Raw genomic sequence first — 22,331 nt, 5'->3', positions numbered from 1 at the left:
AATAGATGAAAGATCCTTTCCAGTGTAGACCCTGGCACCCAGGAACTCATGCTAGTACATGTTTATGATTTCATGAACTACTTCTACCGCATCAGCATGGAGGGGGCTGGAAAGGGAGAGAGAAGGAAGTAACATTTACTGAGTGCCTGGCTGCCAGGTACTGTCCCATCACCCATGTCCCCACCCAGGCAGAGAGCCTGTGCCCTATCCCTCTCACCCCATCAGGTACTTCAGTGGGAAGTGAACCGATACCCTCCTTCATATGCATTGCGCATGCCCACCTTGAACTGGATCACTTTCCCCACGTTCTTGAACTCGGGGAGCACATCGTCATAGAAGTCCAGGAACTGCTGGTAGGTTTCCTCTTCACTGTACTCCAGGCTTGCGTCAGGGTCATAGTCGTCCCTTCTGCACTGCTCCATTCCAAATGTTGTAAACATGCTTCTAATAAGAAGGGTGGGACTTGATGCCGGGAAATTGTGTTTACGTGAACACCTGCATATGACAGAAAAACCTAAATTCGGAAGTCCAATAGGTAGAAAATTACACATAAAAAGCTTGCTTTAAACTTTGAGGTAAAGACTCAGGTAACTTGGCTGTTTCGATTTAATTGTAAGATAATAAACCCCATTCAGACATCAAATTTTAACACTTAAGAAAACTGTTCTAAGACTGACCAATATATTGGCTCTCATTAAAATGTAAAGTTGGGAATTATTTCCAAGTTCATATGCCATTCAACTGCCTTTTAATGAAGTTCAAGAGCTTTATACATTGGAAGCACAGGGAAGAAGGTCCAGTGGCATGACAGATTGTGGTGACAGGCAGATACCATATGTGGGACTCAGGAGGAAGGCGAGAACAATATGATCCAGGTTCTATACAATCTTCAACTAACCCAATGCTTAAGACAGTAGGGTAATCTAAGAGTTTTGAGCTAAAGGAACACATTTCTTGGTTTTCATGGCATTTTTATATTTTTTCCTCTGATCCTTGCAACCTGGTAGGACAGTCGGGGCCAGTATTTTCCCCACTTTGCAAAGAAGGAAACTGAGGCTTAGAGAAGCCCACTTACCCAAGTCACATGGCTGGCCAGAGAGGAGCCAAGTGAGCCCAGTTAACCTACACACTACTGCCTGTTCATTACAGCCGTGCATCGCTTAACAACAGGGACATGTTCTGAGAAATGTGTTGTTAGGTGATCTGGATGTTGTGCGAATATCAGAGTATGCTTACACAAACCTAGATGGCATCGCCTACCACACGCCTAGGCTGTATGGTACTAATCTTACGGGACCACTGTCGTATATGTGGTCTGTCGTTGACCAAAACATTGTTATGGGGCACATAGCTGTATGTGATACGATTAAATTTTTATTTAATAAAGGAGGCTAACCATTATGAAGAACAATTTCCTTTTCATAGGACCAGATTGTACCTAAGTAATTTTTTTTTTTAAAGATTTTATTTTTTTCCTTTTTCTCCCCAAAGCCCCCCAGTACATAGTTGTATATTCTTCGTTGTGGGTCCTTCTAGTTGTGGCACGTGGGACGCTGCTTCAGCGTGGTTTGATAAGCAGTGCCATGTCCGCGCCCAGGATTCGAACCAACGAAACACTGGGCTGCCTGCAGCGGAGCATGCACACTTAACCACTCGGCCACGGGGGCGGCCCCAATACCTAAGTAATTTTTTAAAAATCTTTTGTATGAGTTTACTCTTATTTACTTCCTTCTCCAAAATAAAATGATGGGAAAAAATGTAGCTGAAGGTTCCAAATCATCAAAATTTTCCTGATTAGGTTTCCAGTTAAAAAATTGGTTAAAACAAATTTTTTTAGGAAAAAAATCCCCAAAACTTAGGAAAAAAGTTGAAGAACATGGCAAGTGTTAGAAAAAACAATGGCTCTGATTGCAGTATTAATCACAATAGCCAAGACGTGGAAGCAACCCAAGTCTCCATTGACCGATGATTGGATAAAGAAGATGTGGTATATATTAAATGGAATACTACTCAGCCATAAGAAAGATAAAATTGTCTCATTTGCAACAAGGTGGATGGACCTTGAGGGTATTATGTTAAGGGAAATAAGCCAGACAGAGAAAGACAAACACCACATGATTTCACTCGTATGTGGAGGATAAACTAACACATGGACAAAGAGAACAGATTAGTGGTTACCAGAGGGGAAGGGGGTTGTGGGCTGGGCATAAGGGGTAAAGGGGCACATTTATTATTTTTTTTGCTTTAAAAAACTTTATTTTGGGGGCCAGCCCGGTAGCACAGTGGTTAAGTGTGCATGTTTGGCTTCAGCGGCCCAGGATTCACCAGTTTGGATCCCAGGTGGGAACACGGCACCACTTGGCAGGCCATGCTGTGGTAGGCATCCCACATATAAAGTAGAGGAAGATGGGCACGGATGTTAGCTCAGGGCCAGTCTTCCTCAGCAAAAAGAGGAGGATTGGCAGCAGTTAGCTCAGGGCTAATCTTCCTCAAAGAAAAAAAAACGAACTTTATTTTTTATTGTGATAACATTGGTTTAGAACATTATATAAATTTCAGGCGTACATCATATTTTGATTTCTGTGTAGATTACATCATGTTCACCACCCAAAGACTAATTACAATCCATCACCACACACATGTGCCTAATTACCCCTTTCACCCTCCTTCCTTTCCCCTTCCCCTCTGGTAACCACCACTCCAATCTCTGTCTCTATGTGATTGTTGTTGTTTTTATCTTCTACTTATGAGTGAGATCATACAGTATTTGACTTTCTCCCTCTGACTTATTTTGCTTAGCATAATACCCTCAAGGTCCATCCATGTTGTCAGAAATGGCCGGATTTCAGCATTTCTTATGGCCGAGTAGTATTCCATTGTGTATACATACATCTTCTTTATCCATTTGTCAAAGGGGCACATTTATATGGTGACTGACAAATAATAATGTACAACTAAAATTTCACAATGTTATAAACCATTATGACCTCAATAAAATAAAAATATAAAAAAAAGAGAACCCCTGGGAACTCTCCAGAAGAGTCGACTGTGAAGATCCCAGAGTGTTGGGGGTGATTCTTCGCCGAGTGCAGGTGTTGCCGCTGATGTTTAGCGCTTCCTGCTCAGCGCCAAAGTTGCCACACTACCTGACAGGAACATGTGGTACCTCTCAGAAATGGTTCTGAGAGGAGGTGATGTCAGTGAAATGGTGGAGTGAGCTGACCCGGGACTCTCTCCCCTCCAAACTATAATCAAAACAGAACAACTGAGGGGCTGGCCCCGTGGTCGAGTGGTTAAGTTCGCGCGCTCCGCTGCAGGCGGCCCAGTGTTTCGTCGGTTCGAATCCTGGGCGCGGACATGGCCCTGCTCGTCAGACCACGCTGAGGCAGCGTCCCACATGCCACAACTAGAAGGAGCCACAACTAAGAATATACAACTATGTACTGGGGGGCTTTGGGGAGAAAAAGAAAAAAAAAAAAATAAAATCTTTAAAAAAAAAAAAAAAAAAAAAAAAAAACAGAACAACTGAATTTCAACTAATACAGAGATCGTTAGAGACCCACAGTAGCCAAACGACGACAGAGGGCAGAAGCTGAAGCCCCCCTCGGAGGAGCTGGAACAGGGTAAGAGAGAACTTCGCTCCCTCCCCTGGAGACTGGGATCGCTGCTGTGGGTGAGGGAAGGAGTGGGGGAGGGGCTGCATGTCTGGGGATCGTCCAGGACTCCCACTGCCCGTGCAGCGGAAACTCGCTAATGGGGGAAAGCTTTTGCTGCGGGGACCCCATCAAGCCAGGGCCCCAGGAAACCAGAGAGCGAGAGCTGATCGGAATCCAGGTCAGTGCGTGAGAGAAAGTGCCCCTCCTCCCCCAACCCGCAGTGCACGCCGCCATTGCGGCTGAAGGTGGATGGCTCAGAACGCACGGCTCTTGACCCCCATCTAGTAGTGACAGGCTATAACTGCAACCGAATACTACCATCATGCGCAAAAACCACTCCTCTACCATCCAGCAATTTATAAAAGCTCCAGACCTGAAGGAAAACAATAAAAATACAGAATTAAGTCCTGAGGATGTGGAAATAGGTAAACTAAGTGAAAATGAGTTCAGAGTAGCTATCATCAAAACCTTAATGAGGTAAACGGAAATATAGAGAAACAAGTCAACAAGTTCTAGAGTTACTTCACAAAAGAGATTGAAACTATAAAGAAGAATCAATCAGAAATACTAGAGGTGAAAAATACAATGGATCAGATAAAACAGAATACAGATTCCCTGAATGCACGTATAGACACCATAGAGGAGCAAATTAGCATAATCGAAGATAGACAGGCTGAATGGCTCCAGATAGAGGAAGAAAGAGAACTAAGAATTAAAAAGAATGAGGAAAATCTCAGAGAAATAGTGGATTCAATGAGGAGAATCAATTTAAGAATCATCGAAATTCCTGAGGGTGTGGAAAAGGAAAATGGAACAGAAGGAGTCCTCAAAGAAATAATTGAAGAAAAGTTCCCAATCTAGGGATTGAGGGAGAAATGTGTGCGGAGGAAGCTTTCAGATCTCCTAGATTTGTCAATGTAAAAAGACCTACTGCAAGGCATATAGTAGTAAAAATGGCAAAAATGAATGACAAAGAAAGAATACTCAGGGCAGCAAGGCAGAAGAAACTAACTTACAAAGGAACCCCTATCAGACTTTCAGCAGATTTCTCTACAGAAACCTTACAAGCCAGCAGAAAATGGAATGACATATTGAAAACTTTAAAGGATAAAAATGTACAGCCAAGAATACTCTCTCCAGCAAAAATATCCTTCAGATATGAGGGAGAAATTAAATCTTTTCCAGACAAACAAAAGCTAAGGGACTTTGTATCCACTACAAGAAATCCTCAAGAAGGCTCTCATACCTGAAAAAAGAAAAAAAGGGAGAAAGGGGTCACAAATCACAGAGTAGGGAGACAGATAAATAGGATCAGAATAGGATAGCAAATATTCAACTATAGCATTAGGATAAAGGGAAGGAAACCACCAAAGCAAAGATGATCTTATCACTCTAACCACAAACTCACAACACGAGTTGGCATAAGAGATGAAAATAATAATTTAGGAGGGCAAGAGGAAAGGGACTAAATCAGTCTAGGCCAAGTAAGTAAGAGACCACCAGAAAATGGACTATATTATACACAAGATTCTGAATACAAACTTCAGGGTAGCCACTAAACTAAAAAACAGAACAGAGACACAAAACATAAATAAGGAAAAATCTAAGAAACCCAGCATAAGAAATTGCAGAAGTCAATGGGTAGGCTAAAACACACAGGACGAGAAAAAAAGGTAATGCAGGAAAACCAGATAACAAGTGACAGAATGACAGCATTAAGCCCTCATGCATCAATAATCACCCTCAATGTAAATGGATTGAACTCTCCAATAAAAAGACACAGAGTGGCAAAATGGATTAAAGAACAAGATCTAACAATTTGTTCCTCCAGGAAACACACTTCAGCTCCAAGGACAAACACAGGCACAGAGTGAAGGGGTGGAAGACAATGCTCCAAGCTAATAGCAAACAAAAGAAAGCAGGTGTCGCAATACTTATATCAGACAAAACAGATTTCAAAATAAGGCAGGTAAAGAGAGACACAGAGGGACATTATATAATGATCAAAGGGACACTTCAAGAAGAAATAACACTTATGAATATCTATGCACCCAACACAGGAGCACCAAAGTTCATAAAGCAACTATTAACAAACCTAAAAGAAGATATTAAAAATAACACAATAATAGTAGGGGACCAACATCACGCTGATACCAAAGCCTGACAAAGACAGCACGAAAAAAGAGAACTACAGGCCAATATCGCTGATGAACATAGATGCAAAAATTCTCAACAACCCAAATTCAGCAATTCATCAAAAGGATCATACATCATGATCAAGTGGGATTCATAGCAGGGACACAGGGATGGTTCAACATCTGCAAATCAATCAACCTGATACACCACATCAACAAACTGAGGAATAAAAACCACGTGATCATCTCAATAGATGCAGAGAAAGCATGTGACAAGATCCAACAGCCATTTATGATAAGAACTCTTAACAAAATGGGGATAGAAGGGAACTACCTCAACATAATAAAGGCCATATATGACAAACCCACAGCCAACATCATACTCAATGGGCAAAAACTGAGCACCATCCCCCTGAAATCAGGAACGAGACAAGGATGCTCTCTATCACCACTCTTATTTAACATAGTGTTGGAAGTCCTGGCCAGAGCAATCAGGCAAGAAAAAGGAATAAAAGGAATCCAAATAGGGAGGGAAGAAGTGAAACTCTCGCTGTTTGCAGATGACATGATCTTATATATAGAAAACCCCAAAGAATCCATTGGAAAACTGTTAGAAGTAATCAACAACTACAGCAAAGTCGCAGGGTATAAAATCAATTTGCATAAATCAGTAGCATTTCTATATTCTAATAACGAACTAACAGAAAAAGAACTCAAGAACACAATACCATTCACAATCGCTACAATAAGAATAAAATACCTTGGGGTGAATTTAACTAAGGAAGTGAAAGACCTATACAATGAAAATTACAAGGCCTTTCTGAAAGAAATGGATGACAACATAAAGAGATGGAAAGACATTCCAGGTACATGGACTGGAAGAATAAACATAGTTAAAATGTCCATTCTACCTAAACCAATCTACAGATTCAAAGCTATCCCAATCAGAATCCCAATGACATTCTTTACAGAATTAGAACAAAGAATCTTAAAATTCATATGGGGCAACAAAAGACCCTGAATTGCTAAAGCAATCCTGAGAAAAAAGAACAAAACAGGAGGCATCACAATCCCTGACTTCAAAACATACTAGAAAGCTACAGTAATGAAAACAGCATGGTACTGGTAAAAAACAGGTGTACAGATCAAGGGAACAGAATTGAAAGCCCAGAAATAAAACCACACATCTATGGACAGCTTATCTTCGACAAAGGAGCTGAGGGCCTACAATGGAGAAAAGAAAGTCTTTCCAACAAATGGTGCTGCAAAAACTGGAAAGCCACATGTAAAAGAATGAAAATTGACCATTCTTTCTCACCATCCACCAAAATAAACTCAAAATGGATCAAAGACCTAAAGGTGAGACCTGAAACCATAATGCTTCTAGAAGAAAATGTAGGCAGTACACTCTTTGACATCAGTATTAAAAGGATCTTTTCAGACACCATGTCTTCCCAGAGAAGGGAAACAATAGAAAGAATAAACAAATGGGACTTCATCAGACTAAAGAGCTTCTTCAAGGCAAATGAAAACAGGATTGAAACAAAAAAACAACCCAGTAACTGGGAAAAAATATTTGCGAGTCATATGTCTGACAAAGGCTTAATATCCATAATATATAAAGAACTCACACAGCTCAACAACAAAAAATCAAACAACCCAATCAAAAAATGTGCTGGAGACATGAACAGACATTTCTCCAAAGAAGATATACGGATGGCCAATAGGCACATGAAAAGATGTTCATCATCGCTGATCATCAGAGAAATGCAAATCAAAACTACACTAAGATATCACCTTACACCCATTAGAATGACAAAAATATCTAAAACTAATAGTAACAAATGTTGGAGAGGTTGTGGAGAAAAAGGAACCCTCATACACTGCTGGTGGGAATGCAAACTGGTGCAGCCACTATGGAAAACAGTATGGAGATTCCTCAAAAAATTAAAAATAGAACTACCATATGACCCAGCTATCCCACTACTGGGTATCTATCCAAAGAACTTGAAGTCAGCAATTCCAAAAGTCCTATGCACCCCTATGTTCACTGCAGCATTATTTCCAATAGGCAAGACATGGAAGCAACCTAAGTGCCCATCAACAGATGATTGGATAAAGAAGATGTGGTATACATATACAATGGAATACTACTCAGTCATAAAAAAGAACAAAATCGTCCCATTTGCAACAACATGGATGGACCTTGAGGGAATTATGTTAAGTGAAATAAGCCAGATAGAGAAGGACAATCTCTGTATGACTTCACTCATATGAGGAATTTAAAAATGTAGACAAAGAGAACAGATTAGTGGCTACAAGGGGAAAGGTGGGGTGGGGGGTGGGCACAAAGGGTGAAGGGGTGCACTTACAACACAACTGACAAACAATAATGTACAAGTGAAATTTCACAAGATTGTAACTTACCATTATCTCAATAAAAAAATTTTAAAAAATATATAAAAGAAAACAATGGCCTTGAAATGACTAGATGTTTAACTCATACTCACCTTCCAGGTCTGTGATATACATGTGTGCACCTAGTGAGATAACGCATAGAGACTGCCCTGCACGCACCATGCCCAGCTCAGATATGTGCAATCAGTGTTCATTAATGTGAAATTTTCTATTTTCCAAAGGACCTTCCTAGATTATTCAAAGACCTTGTAATGAGATCCATCTTGCCAAGTATAGCTACCAACAGAACAAAGAGTGAAGATTCAACCTGGCTGGCAGTGTTAGCAGTGAATCAGAATTTTACAAGTATGAAGCACATAACAGAATTAAACAAGGAACCAATTTAACAAGGTTAAAATTCTGCTCACAGGATTATTATATGTGAATGAACTTGGCTCTAGTTCCCAGGGTGTCAAATGAGCATTTGTGAGTTTTGGTACCGAGCCAAAGTTCCCACTGGGCCTAGAGATAGTCCATACAATCTGAGTATATTCAAGACCAGCCCTACATCTCCTACTGAAAAGTCAGCTAAGACAAGGGATATTTGGAGAGGCCGTCTAAAGCTGTAGTACTACGCCCATGTGATTCTCAGAATCACTTGGGAAGAACTGAGATTTCTCAGGTCCTGCCCCAGACCATCTGTTCAAAGAGTGGGGAATCCTTATTTTCAAAGTAACTCCCTACCTGGTCCTGAAGGTCAGCCATGTTTGGGAACCCCTGGTTTAGGCCGTGCTATTTACCCATTACTCAGATACTTGAATCAAGTAAGACGGCTGCAAAATCGCATACTTGGACATTACCTTAGCCCAAGGATGGCCAATAAACGGTGTGGGTGACCAAATGCCCCCTCAGGTAGAGCTAATTGACTCTGCCTCTTTTTCTTTTCTCAAGGGAGCACTCCAGGTACCCACAACCTTTGTCCTTCATAGAATCAAGCTACATGCTAGTTAGGCTGCAATCATTTATTGACAGTCTCTTTAAGAGACATTCTCATGAAAATTATGTATGCAACTGTTAATAAAACATCTATCAAAGTTATTGTCCCCCTTCCTACTCAATGTCTTTATACAGCATTCCTTGGGAGAAACATTTAGAATCTGATGCCTGGAAAATCTGTCTTTCCAGAGATATCACTCATTCTTCCTTTTTTGGTAAGAATTACACAGCTCATTATCTACCTGGGATGTATAAAAATCCAGGGCCAAATGTATTGCACATTCATAGTAACTCATTCTCTCCTCCTTTCTTTGCTTTTGATTTCTTTTATTAAACTTAGTGCAGAGGACTGTGAGCCTTCTTTAAATCACTTCTGGAAATAAGTGAGGTATAAATAACTACTCTCACAAATAAGTCTTACTTGTCATCAGTGATTGTGTTCTTTTAGGAGAAAAAAAGTAGAACTCCCCTCAAAGCTATGACTCCAAGAAATATCAATTCCAGAAAGGTTCTAGAATTGAATTCTGTACTAATCACAAAAACAAAACAACCAAAGAAATGCTTATATTATGGAAGTGTTTGATGACGTGACAAATCTTAACAGAAAAGAACAGATGTATGATGTGGCGAAAGTCACTGTGGCTCTCTGTAAAAGGGGAACAGTATCTTTGTTTGAAGGGATGGTGCTGGATTTTGTAACTGAATTTTATTTCACAACTCATCACTTGAATGGTGGAAACACCCAAATCGCTCTCACCCTTTTTTTCGATGGTTGTGGTGAAATTTCGTATGCCTATGAAAATATTAAGAAATGTTCACAAACGAATCTGACCACTGTCAATATTTCCTCGAAACGACTCTCAGGGTGGGTTTTGAGAGCCTGACAGCCCACTCCCCTTTCCATGAGTAAGTACCCACAACTGATTTCCTGAAACTATTTAGGACATCTCCCCTTCTCTCACTTATGACCAACAGAAGGAGAATCCAGAATCAGATGACCCCTAGTTTTAAAATTCAAGGAAATGTTAGGGATATGTCATAAATGAGGAATCCTACAGCTAGAAAACCTTAAATGCAATTTGGTTCAACCACCCATGCAAATGCGAACTCATACTGAGTCTCAGTTGTCTTTCAAAGGTAATTCACTGTACATTTTTTCTTTGGTGGGGGCTGTTTTACATCAATCAATTATTACTATTTCCTGATCAAATTAAACATACATTTTGGAAACACTTCTAAAGGTACAAAGGGGAATAAAATCTCTTTCCTTCTCTTAGTTCCCAGTTCCTCAAGAGAAGGCTTTCCCTATTGACCAGATCCTGTAAATCCTTTCACAGATATTCTGGGCATATATAATCCCAGCTATAAAATATAAGAGGAGTTACATATCCTACATTAGTGGCTCTCAATGCTAGGGCACATTAGAAACACCTGAGGACATTTCAAAACTAAGGCTGCCCAAGTCTCAGAGTTTGATTTACTCAATTTGAGGTAGGACAAAATTTTTTTTAAGCTTTCTAGATGATTCTTAACGTGCATCCAGGGTTTTGAGAACCACTCTTCTTAAAAAATGTAAAATGGTGTGAGAGCTTAAATTAAAAAAGAGAAAGAGAAGGTTCATTTTCTCAAAGAAGGAAATGAAACTCGTGGCATGGATAATTTTATAATAAAAATAAACATGAGTGACAACATACAGTTTCTCATTAAATACATATGAATTTGCCTACTCATATCCCTTTCTAGAATTAATAGGATACTAAGAAATGATTATTTTCTTCTGCAGAATGCACAGTAATAATTAGACTTTGTCTTGCATGGATTCATTCACCGTTATGAATTATTTACCTACTCTGAGTTGTTCATTCATAAACAAGCCAAATTATAAAAATCACCATTGCCTGGCATATAGTAGGTATCTAAATATTTGCTAAATGAATGAAGACATCAACACTTAGTTTTCCACATAAATGTCTTCTTTTAAAAACATTAATCCAAAAGAGGCAGGGGACAAGAGTGTCTCAGAGGATAAGGGCAACAATACCAAATGAGAAGAGCAGCAAGCACTCGGACCGTGCTGGCCACGCGCCCAGCACTGTTTGACATGCTTTCCCTGCAGTCACTCACGTCAGCCTCACAACCCCCTTAAAGCGGGATACTATTTTTCATCCCCATTTTACAGACGAGGGCACTAAGGCACAGAGAGCATAAGTAACTTTCCCAAAGTGACAGCCACTGCTGGCAGGTTTTGACCCCGGGGTCTGTTCCTGTGTGGGAGCAGAATGACCGAGAAAGGTGAATTAGAATACTTTCCCTCTGCTCACTCGGATCCTGTCTTTCACAGATATCCCTTTGGGCGTGCCAATTTTTTAAAGCCTCTTTTATGTACAGTGCCATTCAACAAATAAAGCCAGGCTGCTCCAGTCTCTCGAGATAGATTATTTCCCCATCCAAGTTGTCCCATGTGGACTAATGCAAGCACAGGAAGAAAACCAAAAGCAAAAGGTCTCCGTAAAGCAGTGGAAGGAGTAGAAAGGGGGCCTGCAGAGAACCAGGGGAAGCCCCCCATGGGAACAGGAATGGGGAGACAGGAAGGTCAGCCGGGGAACCGGAGGACCAGCAAGAATGCAGCAGCCACCTGATCATGAACATCTCAAGCCCATGCCATTCCCCAAAACAGAACTCAAAAGCCTCGACATTTTGAATCACTGAATTCTGACATGATGAAGCAAAATTAGTTACCTGTCTCCAAATCTGCAAGCTCCTGTTTTACTGTAGAATGGACAATTAGCACGATCTTTCTCCATTATTCTTAAGTCCGTGGGGGGTTCTGGGTTTTGCCATGTGGTACTATTTTCCAACTGTTGAAAATAACCATGACTTTATTGGTAGTATAAAATTCCACAAAGAATTAAAGGTTTAAAATGTACATCAAATATTTTGTTCGAAAACAAAAACGGATTCATTTATGAATACACGCATTTAAGTTGTAACACGCCGTCAAGACCTTACACACAGTCATCATGGGACAGGAGCAGCAGGGCTCGCTTGCTCCAGTCATTGCCCATCCTCAGTCCTGACTACGGCTACCAGGAGCAGTCACCAAGGTTTCTCTTCTGTCCATCCATTTTGAAAGGGGTTGAAGGACTTGTTAGGGAACCACCACTAAGAACAATCTAAGTTACTCTGAAGCAAGTTAAGCCATGCATTTTGGGGCAAGGTGTGTGATGCTGCTTACACACACTTTAAGAACTATCAGCGAGGACAGGCCACAGGGCTGATTCAATACCATTTGCTTTTGTTCATCAATAAACTGTTGTTGCTGCTGCTGCTGTATAAATCACAGAGCCACAAACGTGATTCCCATATTCAGACCATCCAAATAGCTTACCACAAAATTAACATTACCGGAAGTACTGTTTTTAAAGAAATGTTCGTTGGCCTCAAGCTCTTAATGAAAGGTTTTGAAAATACCTCATTTTCAGCCTGCTGCAGCATCTTCTGCACAGCTTCCTACAAACGGTGCAAACACAGGACTAATGACAATCTGCAGTCAGGTAAGTCACATCGGGTTTCTCTGGTTATCTCATGTGGAACAACTTTAAAAACTCATGCATACAAAGGGCTTCAGGTGCTAATTTGCTTTCCACAGCACAGACCTTCTGAAAAGCTTCAAAGGATATAGAGCTGAGAATCTTTATTCAAATAGGACATTTAATAGCTCACAGCACAAAACACAGTCTTATAATAGTTTCAGTAACAGTAACATTTAGTATATTTGAACATATATTCCACATTCTAGTTTCTAAGATGAGGTATTAGTGGATACTATAAAACACAATGCTAGCTGAAACGTCATAAACATTTAATGGATGCTAAATTATGACATGCACAGTAGTAATTAGGACTGGTGAAAAAGCTCACACTTTTCAATAAGGCAAAGGAAGCCCTGCAACATGTCAGTGAATTTTGACCTCCTTGGCATTTGAACAAGTTTAAATTACGTTCGACAGACTTCTCTGCCCTAGCTCCTTAAAAGCGTTACATAAAAGACACATATGTCTAGCTGCTTACTTGACAACTCTACCTGGTCACGTAAGGGTCCCTGGTAACTTAAAGTGCTCAAAACGGAACTCTTGTTCTTCCCTTCCCCCTACCCACATAAACGCCCCATCTCAGGAAACGGTGCTGCCATCTGCCCACTTGTTCAAACTAAAAACCTAAAAGTATGACATGAATTCCCTCTCTTTCTTTCCCTTCCCCATCTACTCAGTCTACCAGCTAGAGACCCGATGACTCTGCCTCAACACACCCCAAATCCGTGAACTTATCTGTATTAAGCACTGCCCTCAGCCAAACCACCATCATGTCCTATCTAGAACAGCAGCCTTCTAACCGGTCACCGTATTTCCACTCTTGCCTTCTGGGTCACAGCTCCCCACCTTCCCTTCTTTATACAAAAGTCAGAATCATCTTTTAAAGGTAAACATATAAATTAGATGAAGTCACTCTCTGCTTAAAAATCCTTCAATGGTTTCCCATTACACTTAATGTAAAATCCAAACTCCTCCTTTCAATCCAGGAGGCCTTGCGTGATCTGACCCTGCGTACCCTCCTGACCTCCTCCCCTGCCCCTGATGCTTTCCTCCTTTGGTCTCTGGGATTAAGGTACTCTGACCTTCCTTCAACTCCATGCTCAGGCCTCTTCTCCCTCTACCTGGACCCCTTCTCCCTGAGATTTCTGCACTCAGGTGTCAGCTCGCACTTTGGCTCCTTGGAGAAGTCTTCCTTGACCAGGCAATCTAAAGAAGTACTTCCTACCCCAAGCAATCTATTACATGACTCTCAGCTTTACTTCTTTATAGCACTTAAAATGATCTTTTTTGCTTACGTATCACCTGGCTCCCCTGTCTAAAAAACTAACTCAATGAGAGAAGGGACTGTCTTTTTCACTGCTCCGTCTCCATCTACAAGAGAAGTGCCTAGCCCACAGCAGAAACAGATTGCATATCCTTTTATATCTGCTTAGAATCTACTTCGTTTTACCCTACTTCTCCTTAATGTCTCACCAGACTTCCTTTGAAACAAAGCCTTAACTTTTTAAAAAGAAGTCTTAGCTTTTATCTGATATCAGAAAGACCTAAATTGAAGAACATTCTACGGTTAAAATAGGAATTGATTACTCTATAAAAAAATGATATGCTCTAAACAATTTTCCTGCCCCCTAAAAACCTAGCATGGTCTTCCCTCATCTGTAAAGCAGCGCACAAATAAGGGTGTCTAAAATTTGAGCTGGAATTAACTGATGGCCTGAGACACAAAAAACAAAGGTCGTGGAGGCTGCTCCTACCCCACTACGACTAGGATGTAAACAAAGGCATTTTCCCCAAGATAAGGTGATAAACCACCCAATTTTACACTATTCAAATTTAGCAATATTACAGAAAAGATACATCCTGATGAATCAGTCAAGGAAAGACGAGCTGTGTTTTCTTTGAAATAGAGACACTATTAAGGAACAGAAGCAAAATATACCAAGTCAATCTTTAGAAGATCCCAGGAGATAGAGAAGTTATAGACATATGCCTTATAAACTTTAATGAGCAACTATGTGTTAGCTATGATTGCCTTTATAGCCCAAGTTGGAAAGTCAAGATTTAATAACAAAATATTTCCGAATTCCTCAACATTTGAGTTCCTGATTTCTTTCAATCAATTAATTCCTGTGGACATGTCATAAGCAGTTAAGTCTTTTGTAAACTAAATAAATGTGGAAACTATACAAAATATTATTCTCTAAATAAGTCACCCCATATACAACAGAACCTCAGAAAAACACCATTTGCTCCAGAGTGGTACACAGCGTAAAGCAGGGGCCAGCTGCCTGTTTTTGTAAATAAAACAATAAAGTTTTATTGGAACAGAGCCACAACCATTCATTTATAATTATCGATGGCTGCTTTCACGGCACACTGGCAGAATTAAATGTTTGCATACAGACATAAAGCCTAAAACATTTACCCTCTGGCCGTTTACAGAAAAAGTTTGCCAATCCATGGTATAAAGGATAAGTCGGGTAAAGATGAAGAAAAATCTTAATTTAAGGTATCTGTCACTGCACAGACTCAAAGAAGACCAGCATATGGAAACTCTAGTGTATATCTATACTAAAAACACGACTCTTTCTCAACAAAACCACGAAACCCAAATCCTGATATGCCTAGAGCTTATTCTTCAACTCCCTCACACGCCACATGTGCTCACTAAGGATCTGCAGGGTGCTTATCCTCCCGGGACAGGAATCACCTCTCTCTCTCTCTTCTCCTGCAGCTTCTGCTCCTCCTCTTCTCTCTCTTTCCTCTGCTGCTCTTCCCATTCTTCCTTTAACTTTCTCTTTACGGGGGGAAAAAAAGAAGGTAATTTTTTTTTCAGATGCACTTTTTAAAAACATTTAACATATGAGGCAAATAAATGAAAAACTTTAACCTTATTGGTAAAATGGACAATACCCGTTTTTTTAAGTTCAAGATATGTAACTCTTAATGAGAGTTGTTTTAGTTAACTAGTTAGTTGTCTGGTTATCTGATTAATACCATACCTCTTGCTCTTCCTGCCGTTTTCTAGCTGCCTCTTCCTTTTCCTTCTTCATTCTGAATTCTTCTTGTGCCTTCTGCTCCCGCAGTAACCACTCCTCATGTAATTTTTGTCTATCAATGTAATGATGTAATCAAATAAAAGAAATGGGCATTAATCTACAAACACACACACACTCATATGATAGCAAAATGACATATTGGGAATGATTAAACTGTCATGAAAGATATTTTGTAGAAATCATTTAAGTAGGAGTAAGAGGACCAGAAGATATGAGTAGCATTTTAGAAAAGCACTACATTTCAACAGCTATCTTCCTAGAGGGTAACGGCTTAACAATCACTACTTCTCCATTTCAGTCCATGACATCTTTCACATAAAAGAATTCCCTTTAGGTTGACCACAGTAGTGTTTAGGTGCCAATAAAGTGAGTAACAAGTTTCAAAGCAACATCTAGCTTTTCACATTCAGAAACTAATACCCTTCCTCTTCCATGCATTTTAAAAGTGGCAATTGCAGGATCGCAGCACTATGAAAACCTGGCATCTTCTGCCATAAACCTGTAGACTGCTACTCTATTCACTTAAAAGACACCTGTGGTTTGTCCCAAGCACCTAAACCGCCAAAAGAAAGGAAACAAAACTACATCATGATCATGTCTTTAAAATAAAGAAAGCTAAAGGTTTTATGGAAAGATGACAAGGAGTTATAAAAATAAATTAGCAAGTCTCTAGTTTAAAATGATCAATTATAAAGAGTGATGTTATCTTAAAATGATGTGTCTCAGATATCCAATATTATAAGTTTCTAACTTTAAAGATGGGTTATATTTCAAAAGTTTATTAGTCAACAGGGTGTTTAGAACCTAGACTGCATTTTCTCACTGAATTTGTAAAAGGGAAATGAAATACCGTCGGCCCTCCGTATCCTTGGGTTCCGCATCCACAGATTCAACCAAGAGCAGATGGAAAAGCCTACGATGGCTGCATCTGTACTGAACACGTACAGAGTTTTTTTCCTTGTCATTTTTCCCTAAACAATACAGTACAACAACTATTTACATAGCACTTACATTGTATTAGGTATTATAAGTAACCTAGAGATGATTTAAAGTACACGGGAGGATGTGCATAGGTTATATGCAAGTACGACACCATTTTATATAAGGGACTTGAGCATCCTTGGATTTTGGTATCCATGGGGGTCCTGAAACCAATCCTCTGCACATACTGAGGGATGACTGTATAAGAAATTGTTCTATATTACTTCAGCAACATTAGGAGTTAAATAAGGTTTTATATCTAGACTGGGTTTTATATCCCAACCACAATTACAAACACTCTATGGGAAAATATATTCCATTTCCAACTGTAGAGTCTAAGAATACATCTTTTAGCCATAGCAGAGACTGGCACACTGCATATGTCCATGTTCCTGTGCGTGTTACAGGGTATATGTTCCAGTGTGCAGAACTCTGATTTATGAATCTTCTGAGGAACATATTAATTGTAAATAAGCGGAACCAAAGTGTATATAAATTTAAGACCACAAAGTAAAATGTTATGAAGTTGAAAATTTAATAACTTGAATATACTATTGAGAACTGTAGAGCTCTGGGCACATAACTCCGTCAAACTCCTGCACTAGGAGACGTTAGCAAAGTCTCGCACGGCTTCCGGCAGTCTAAGGCTGTGTCCCTAGGATGACCCCAGCCCTCCCACTCCCCACATTAAACTGCCTGCCTGAGAAAGCTCTACGCTGCCAGGAAAATGGACTATTTGCTCTAGCCAACACCTGTCGAGGGGCCTCTGCCCTCCCTTTCTTAGAGCATCTACTAGAAAGGGCTCATAATTGTGAATATGAGTCTCTCGCAACTCAGAAGTGTCTCTCTCAAGGACCTGAGAACCATTCCTTGGAAATGTACTCATTAAGGACAAGGCCTCTGTCTCCGAGTCTCTGCGGGAGGACAGAATCCTAATTCCCCTAACTGCCAGCTAACAAACACTGTTGGCCTAGTCACATTTACATGGACCGACCCTTTGCACTTTGTCACTTCTGTGACACTCCTGAGCCCCCGCACTCCTCCCTCCTTCTCGCTTTAAAAGGCCCAAATTGCCTCTGTACAAATTGGAATGGAGCTCAGCTCTTTCCCCTACTGTTAGCAGTTACAGAATAAAATCTGCTCTCATCACTTTAACTAATGTCCAGCTGTGTTTACCTCTGACGCCATACATCTGCTTTAAAGTAGTACCTAAAACCATACAGTATTTTCACATAATTTTCCTGCTTTTCAACAATAAAGTATTATGCAACTCATATAGGAATAAACAAAGATCAAAGGAACACAAAGATACGTGAATGTGATTTAAAAGAAGCTTCTCAAATAAATGGGAAAACAAAAAAAGAATCACTGTCCTATTTCAGGCTATCATCTTCATCATAAGAGAAATCTATAATAAGAATATGCAGAGTTATGACAGCCCCTCCTATCTGCTAACACTGTGTTAAGCACTATACACTCACCACCACATTATTTTCCTCAGTTATAGGAGGTAGGTACTATGATTGATTTTATCCCCATATTTAAGGAAAGGAGATCGAAGCTTAGAGCAATTAAGCAACTTGAACACAGCTACTAAGTAGCAGGGCCAGGACTGGAACGCAGATCTGGCTGAATCCAACTCCATGTTCTCAATCACTACTACATTTGTGGAGGGGGAGGGGCGGAGTGCATTTTGATAATTCCCCTTATTTATGTGCTTAGATAGATAAATTAATTACAAGAAAAGAAGCAACATTTCTAGTGAACACACTAAATAGCTAGAGAATGTCTATAAAGTTTTTTCTCCTTTTAAAAAGTTTTTATTTTTTGAGGCCGGCCCCGGGGCTGAGTGGTTGAGTTCTCGCGCTCTGCTGCGGTGGCCCAGGGTCTTGTCAGTTCGAATCCTGGGCGCGGACATGGCACCGCTCATCAGGCCATGCTGGGGCGGCATCCTACATGCCACAACTAGAAGGACCCACAACTAGAAATACGCAACTATATACCAGGGGACTTTGGGAGAAAAAGGAAAAAGTAAAATCTTTAAAAAGCTTTTATTTTTTATTGTGGCAAAATATACATACCATAAAACTTACCATTTTAACCATTTTTAAGCATGCAGTTGAGTAGCATTAAGCACATCCACATTACTGTGTGCCACTTAAAAAAAAAAAAACAAACCAAAAAACTATCCCATGAAAAATACTAAGAGAAAAACAGCAGAATATTTCTGTCATCTTGGGATGGGGGAGGCCTTTTAAGTCAGACACCAGAGGACAGCCCAGTGACACAGCGGTTAAGTTCACACATTCCGCTTGGCAGCCCGGGATTCGCCGGTTCAGATCCTGGGTACAGACATGGTACTGCTTGGCAAGCCATGCTGTGGCGGGCATCCCACACATAAAGTAGAGGAAGATGGGCATGGATGTTAGCTCAGGGACAGTCTTCCTCAGCAAAAAGAGGAGGATTGGCAGCAGATGTTAGCTCAGGGCTAATCTTCCTCAAACAATAAAAAAATTTAAAAATTTAAAAAGTCAGGCACCAAGGTCACATATCATGATGAAAGCTGACGATGTCAAAATCAAATTATGGTAAGTAATGCCATAAGCCAAGTTAGGACTGATGACAAATGAGAAAAACATACATCATCCACATGACAGATAAAGGATTAATATCCTTAATCAAGTAATAACATTGTTTACAACAAACTTAAAAAAATGTCTCCCAAAAGAGAAAGCTGCAAGAGTTAAGCAATCTACAAATAGGTAATAATATATATTAAAAAGGTATTCAACCTTACTAATTAAGAAATGTACATGTGAGGGGCCGGCCTTGTGGCGCAGCGGTTAAGTGCACATGTTCTACTTCAGTGGCCCGGGATTCGCTGGTTCGGATCCCAGGTGTGGACATGGCACTGCTTGGCACGCCATGCTGTGGTAGGCGTCCCACATATAAAGTAGAGGAAGATGGGCACGGATGTTAGCTCAGGGCCAGTCTTACTCAGCAAAAAGAGGAGGACTGGCGCAGTTAGCTCAGAGCTAGTCTTCCTCAAAAAAAAAAAAAAAAAAGAAATGTACATTTGAAACAATGAAATGTAATTTTTCACTATAGGAATTTAAAAAATTGCTAATGCCTAGTGTGAGTGAAGGTATTGGGATATGGGTGCCTTGATCCACTGTTGGAGGGGCTGCAAACTGAGATGCCTTCTACCTGCCCATCTACATTTTACGTGTACTTATCCTTTGATCCCAACAATTTCATTTCTAGGCATTTTCCAAAGGAAGTAACAGGACAGTTACCAAGGATATACAGTCATGCGCCGCATAATAGTGTTGCAGTCAACGATGGGCAGCATATACCATAGTGGTCCCATAAGATTAGTACCATATAGCCTAGGTGTGCAGTAGGCTATACCATCTAGGTTTGTGTAAGTACACTCTATGATGTTCACACAACCACGAAATTGCCTAAAAATGCATTTCTCAGAACGTATCCCTATCATTAAGCAATGTATGACTGTATAATCAGGGATGCTCATTGCAACTTTTTGTATAATAGTAAAAAAACCTAAATGTAAATTAATAATAAACTAATAGCAATTAATAGTAAGTAGTAAATAATAGTATGTAATAAGTGAATATTATTTAATAGTAAATAACCTGAATGTCCACCAGTAGAGAACTATAAATTATGAATAAAGAATAAATTATGCTACATCCATACAATGGATACTATGTTGCCATGGAAATGGCTGAATTAGATCTCTGCATCAACACTGAAATAAATGTCCTCTATATTTAGCAAAAAAAGCAATTTATAGAAAAATATGTATGAATATTATTCATGTGCAGTACATCTACATTTTCTTTCTTATGTTCTTAACAGTGGCTATTTTTGGGTGTGTTAAGTTTACTGAAGCCCTTTTGCTTTTTACACTTCTTAATTATTTGGATTTTTTTTTTCAAAAACATTTACAAATTAGCAAAAACAGTGAAAAATACTTCCATTAAAAAGAAAAATGACAACATCTAGTTTTAGCCCGTCAGCTGGAGATTTAAATCATTTATCCAGGGTATTTTATAAGACCTATTTCGTACGAGGTTTTATAAAGAAGACCTGTGCTACTTAGTAAAGACTTAGAACACTCAAATAAAACAACTGGGTTCACAAGAAGGCTTTCAATTAGTGCTGACCTCTCCATCTCCGACTGCTTCTCCTCTTCCAGCTGTTCACGAAAAGCATCCTCTGCCTCCTCCTCCTCCTGTGCGAGTCCTGAGGGAATTTAAATGTTTTATTATATTAGCTGAGTAGTGCAAAACCTTGGTCAATAATCAGGAAAAAAACCAGATACAATCTTAAATCTTGACAATTATAGTATAAACCTGTTTTTAAAACTTTCTAATAATAAGGGCTCCAACCACCCAAATTTGGTACAATATGAGCAGCAAAAAGAACAATAATGGTAGTAGATAAGACATTAAATTTAAAAAATTAATTGATGGTTCCATTTTTTCAAATTTCTGTACTTTGGAACATTTTCAAAATAAAACATGGGAAAATAATTTACTATAATAACAACTCATATCTTCTCCTATTCAGAATTTAAATTTGAAAAAAAAAGGAGGAACACTGAAGTGATCTTAAGGAAATGTAACAGATCTCAGGCTTGAAGGAAAAAGATTTTGTGTCTATCACATATATTGAGTACAGGTCTAACCAATACCAGTCCTAGATAAGTACAATAATTTGCTTTTCTCAAGCAAGTAAACTTTATTATTTCAGCACCTGAAATTAAAATAGGCAAAAAAAAAAAAAAATTAGGGTAAGTTATAACTCACATAGAATAATATCTAATTATTCAGATAATTAAATCATCTAATGTTTGTAAAGAGCCTTCCAGAGAACCTGGCACAGACTGACTGACTTACAGAGGGATGCCCATAGACTAGACACTGCCTGGACACAGCTGTTACTCAAAAACATTTGTTGCCTGACTGACTCAACCGCTCATCCTCCCTCAAACCAAGCTGACATGCTCTATGGCAGTGATCACTAACAGTTCTGGGCGTACCGTTTTCTCTACATGTACAATCAAATACATGCAAGGATACATATTAAGTACAACATATCTAATTGTATTAAACATGTAACTATATACGGCATCATGCTAGTTTTGCAACTTGCTTTTTTTTTCCCTTTTATCCCTGATGCTTTATCCTGCCTCTAGTGGACCAGTTTTGAGCGAATAAAAAAGAGATGCTAACACAGGTTGCAGGTAAAACACAATGCTCTTTCCATCCTAAATATTCCAAGTATTGCTACTAAAATAATTACTTGGCAACTCCAATGGTAAATAAAACCTCTATGGCTATGTTTCTCAAGGCCCGAGGATCCTGGTTACTTGAGGCCATGGTCTATGGACTTCAAGAATTGCCTAGAATAATTTAATAAGCATATTCTGAGTAATCTGGATGGCAACCATTATTACCCAGTACTCCTGTGTGATTTCAGTGCTTC

The 22,331-nt window shown here is 39.6% G+C and overlaps 1 protein-coding gene across 3 annotated transcripts in view; it reads right to left on the bottom strand.

The window, feature by feature from the left end:
• The window catches only part of ZRSR2 (zinc finger CCCH-type, RNA binding motif and serine/arginine rich 2), a 31,901-nt gene that overhangs the window by 7,529 nt on the left and 2,041 nt on the right, over positions 1 to 22,331 (bottom strand). For 2 of the 3 annotated variants that reach the window (XM_070501824.1, XM_014857653.3), the window contains exons 3-8: positions 21,008 to 21,086; positions 15,780 to 15,888; positions 15,488 to 15,574; positions 12,656 to 12,694; positions 11,924 to 12,042; positions 282 to 495 (exon numbers count right to left, since the gene is read on the bottom strand). In XM_070501824.1, coding sequence (XP_070357925.1) covers positions 282 to 495; positions 11,924 to 12,042; positions 12,656 to 12,694; positions 15,488 to 15,574; positions 15,780 to 15,888; positions 21,008 to 21,086 — 647 coding nt within the window. The remainder of the gene's footprint in view (positions 1 to 281; positions 496 to 11,923; positions 12,043 to 12,655; positions 12,695 to 15,487; positions 15,575 to 15,779; positions 15,889 to 21,007; positions 21,087 to 22,331) is intronic. The other variant, XM_070501823.1, reaches the window with a different exon arrangement.

This window comes from Equus asinus, chromosome X (genome assembly GCF_041296235.1).
Source record: "Equus asinus isolate D_3611 breed Donkey chromosome X, EquAss-T2T_v2, whole genome shotgun sequence".
Lineage (NCBI taxonomy): Eukaryota > Metazoa > Chordata > Mammalia > Perissodactyla > Equidae > Equus > Equus asinus.
This window is presented reverse-complemented; position numbering and strand designations above follow the sequence as displayed.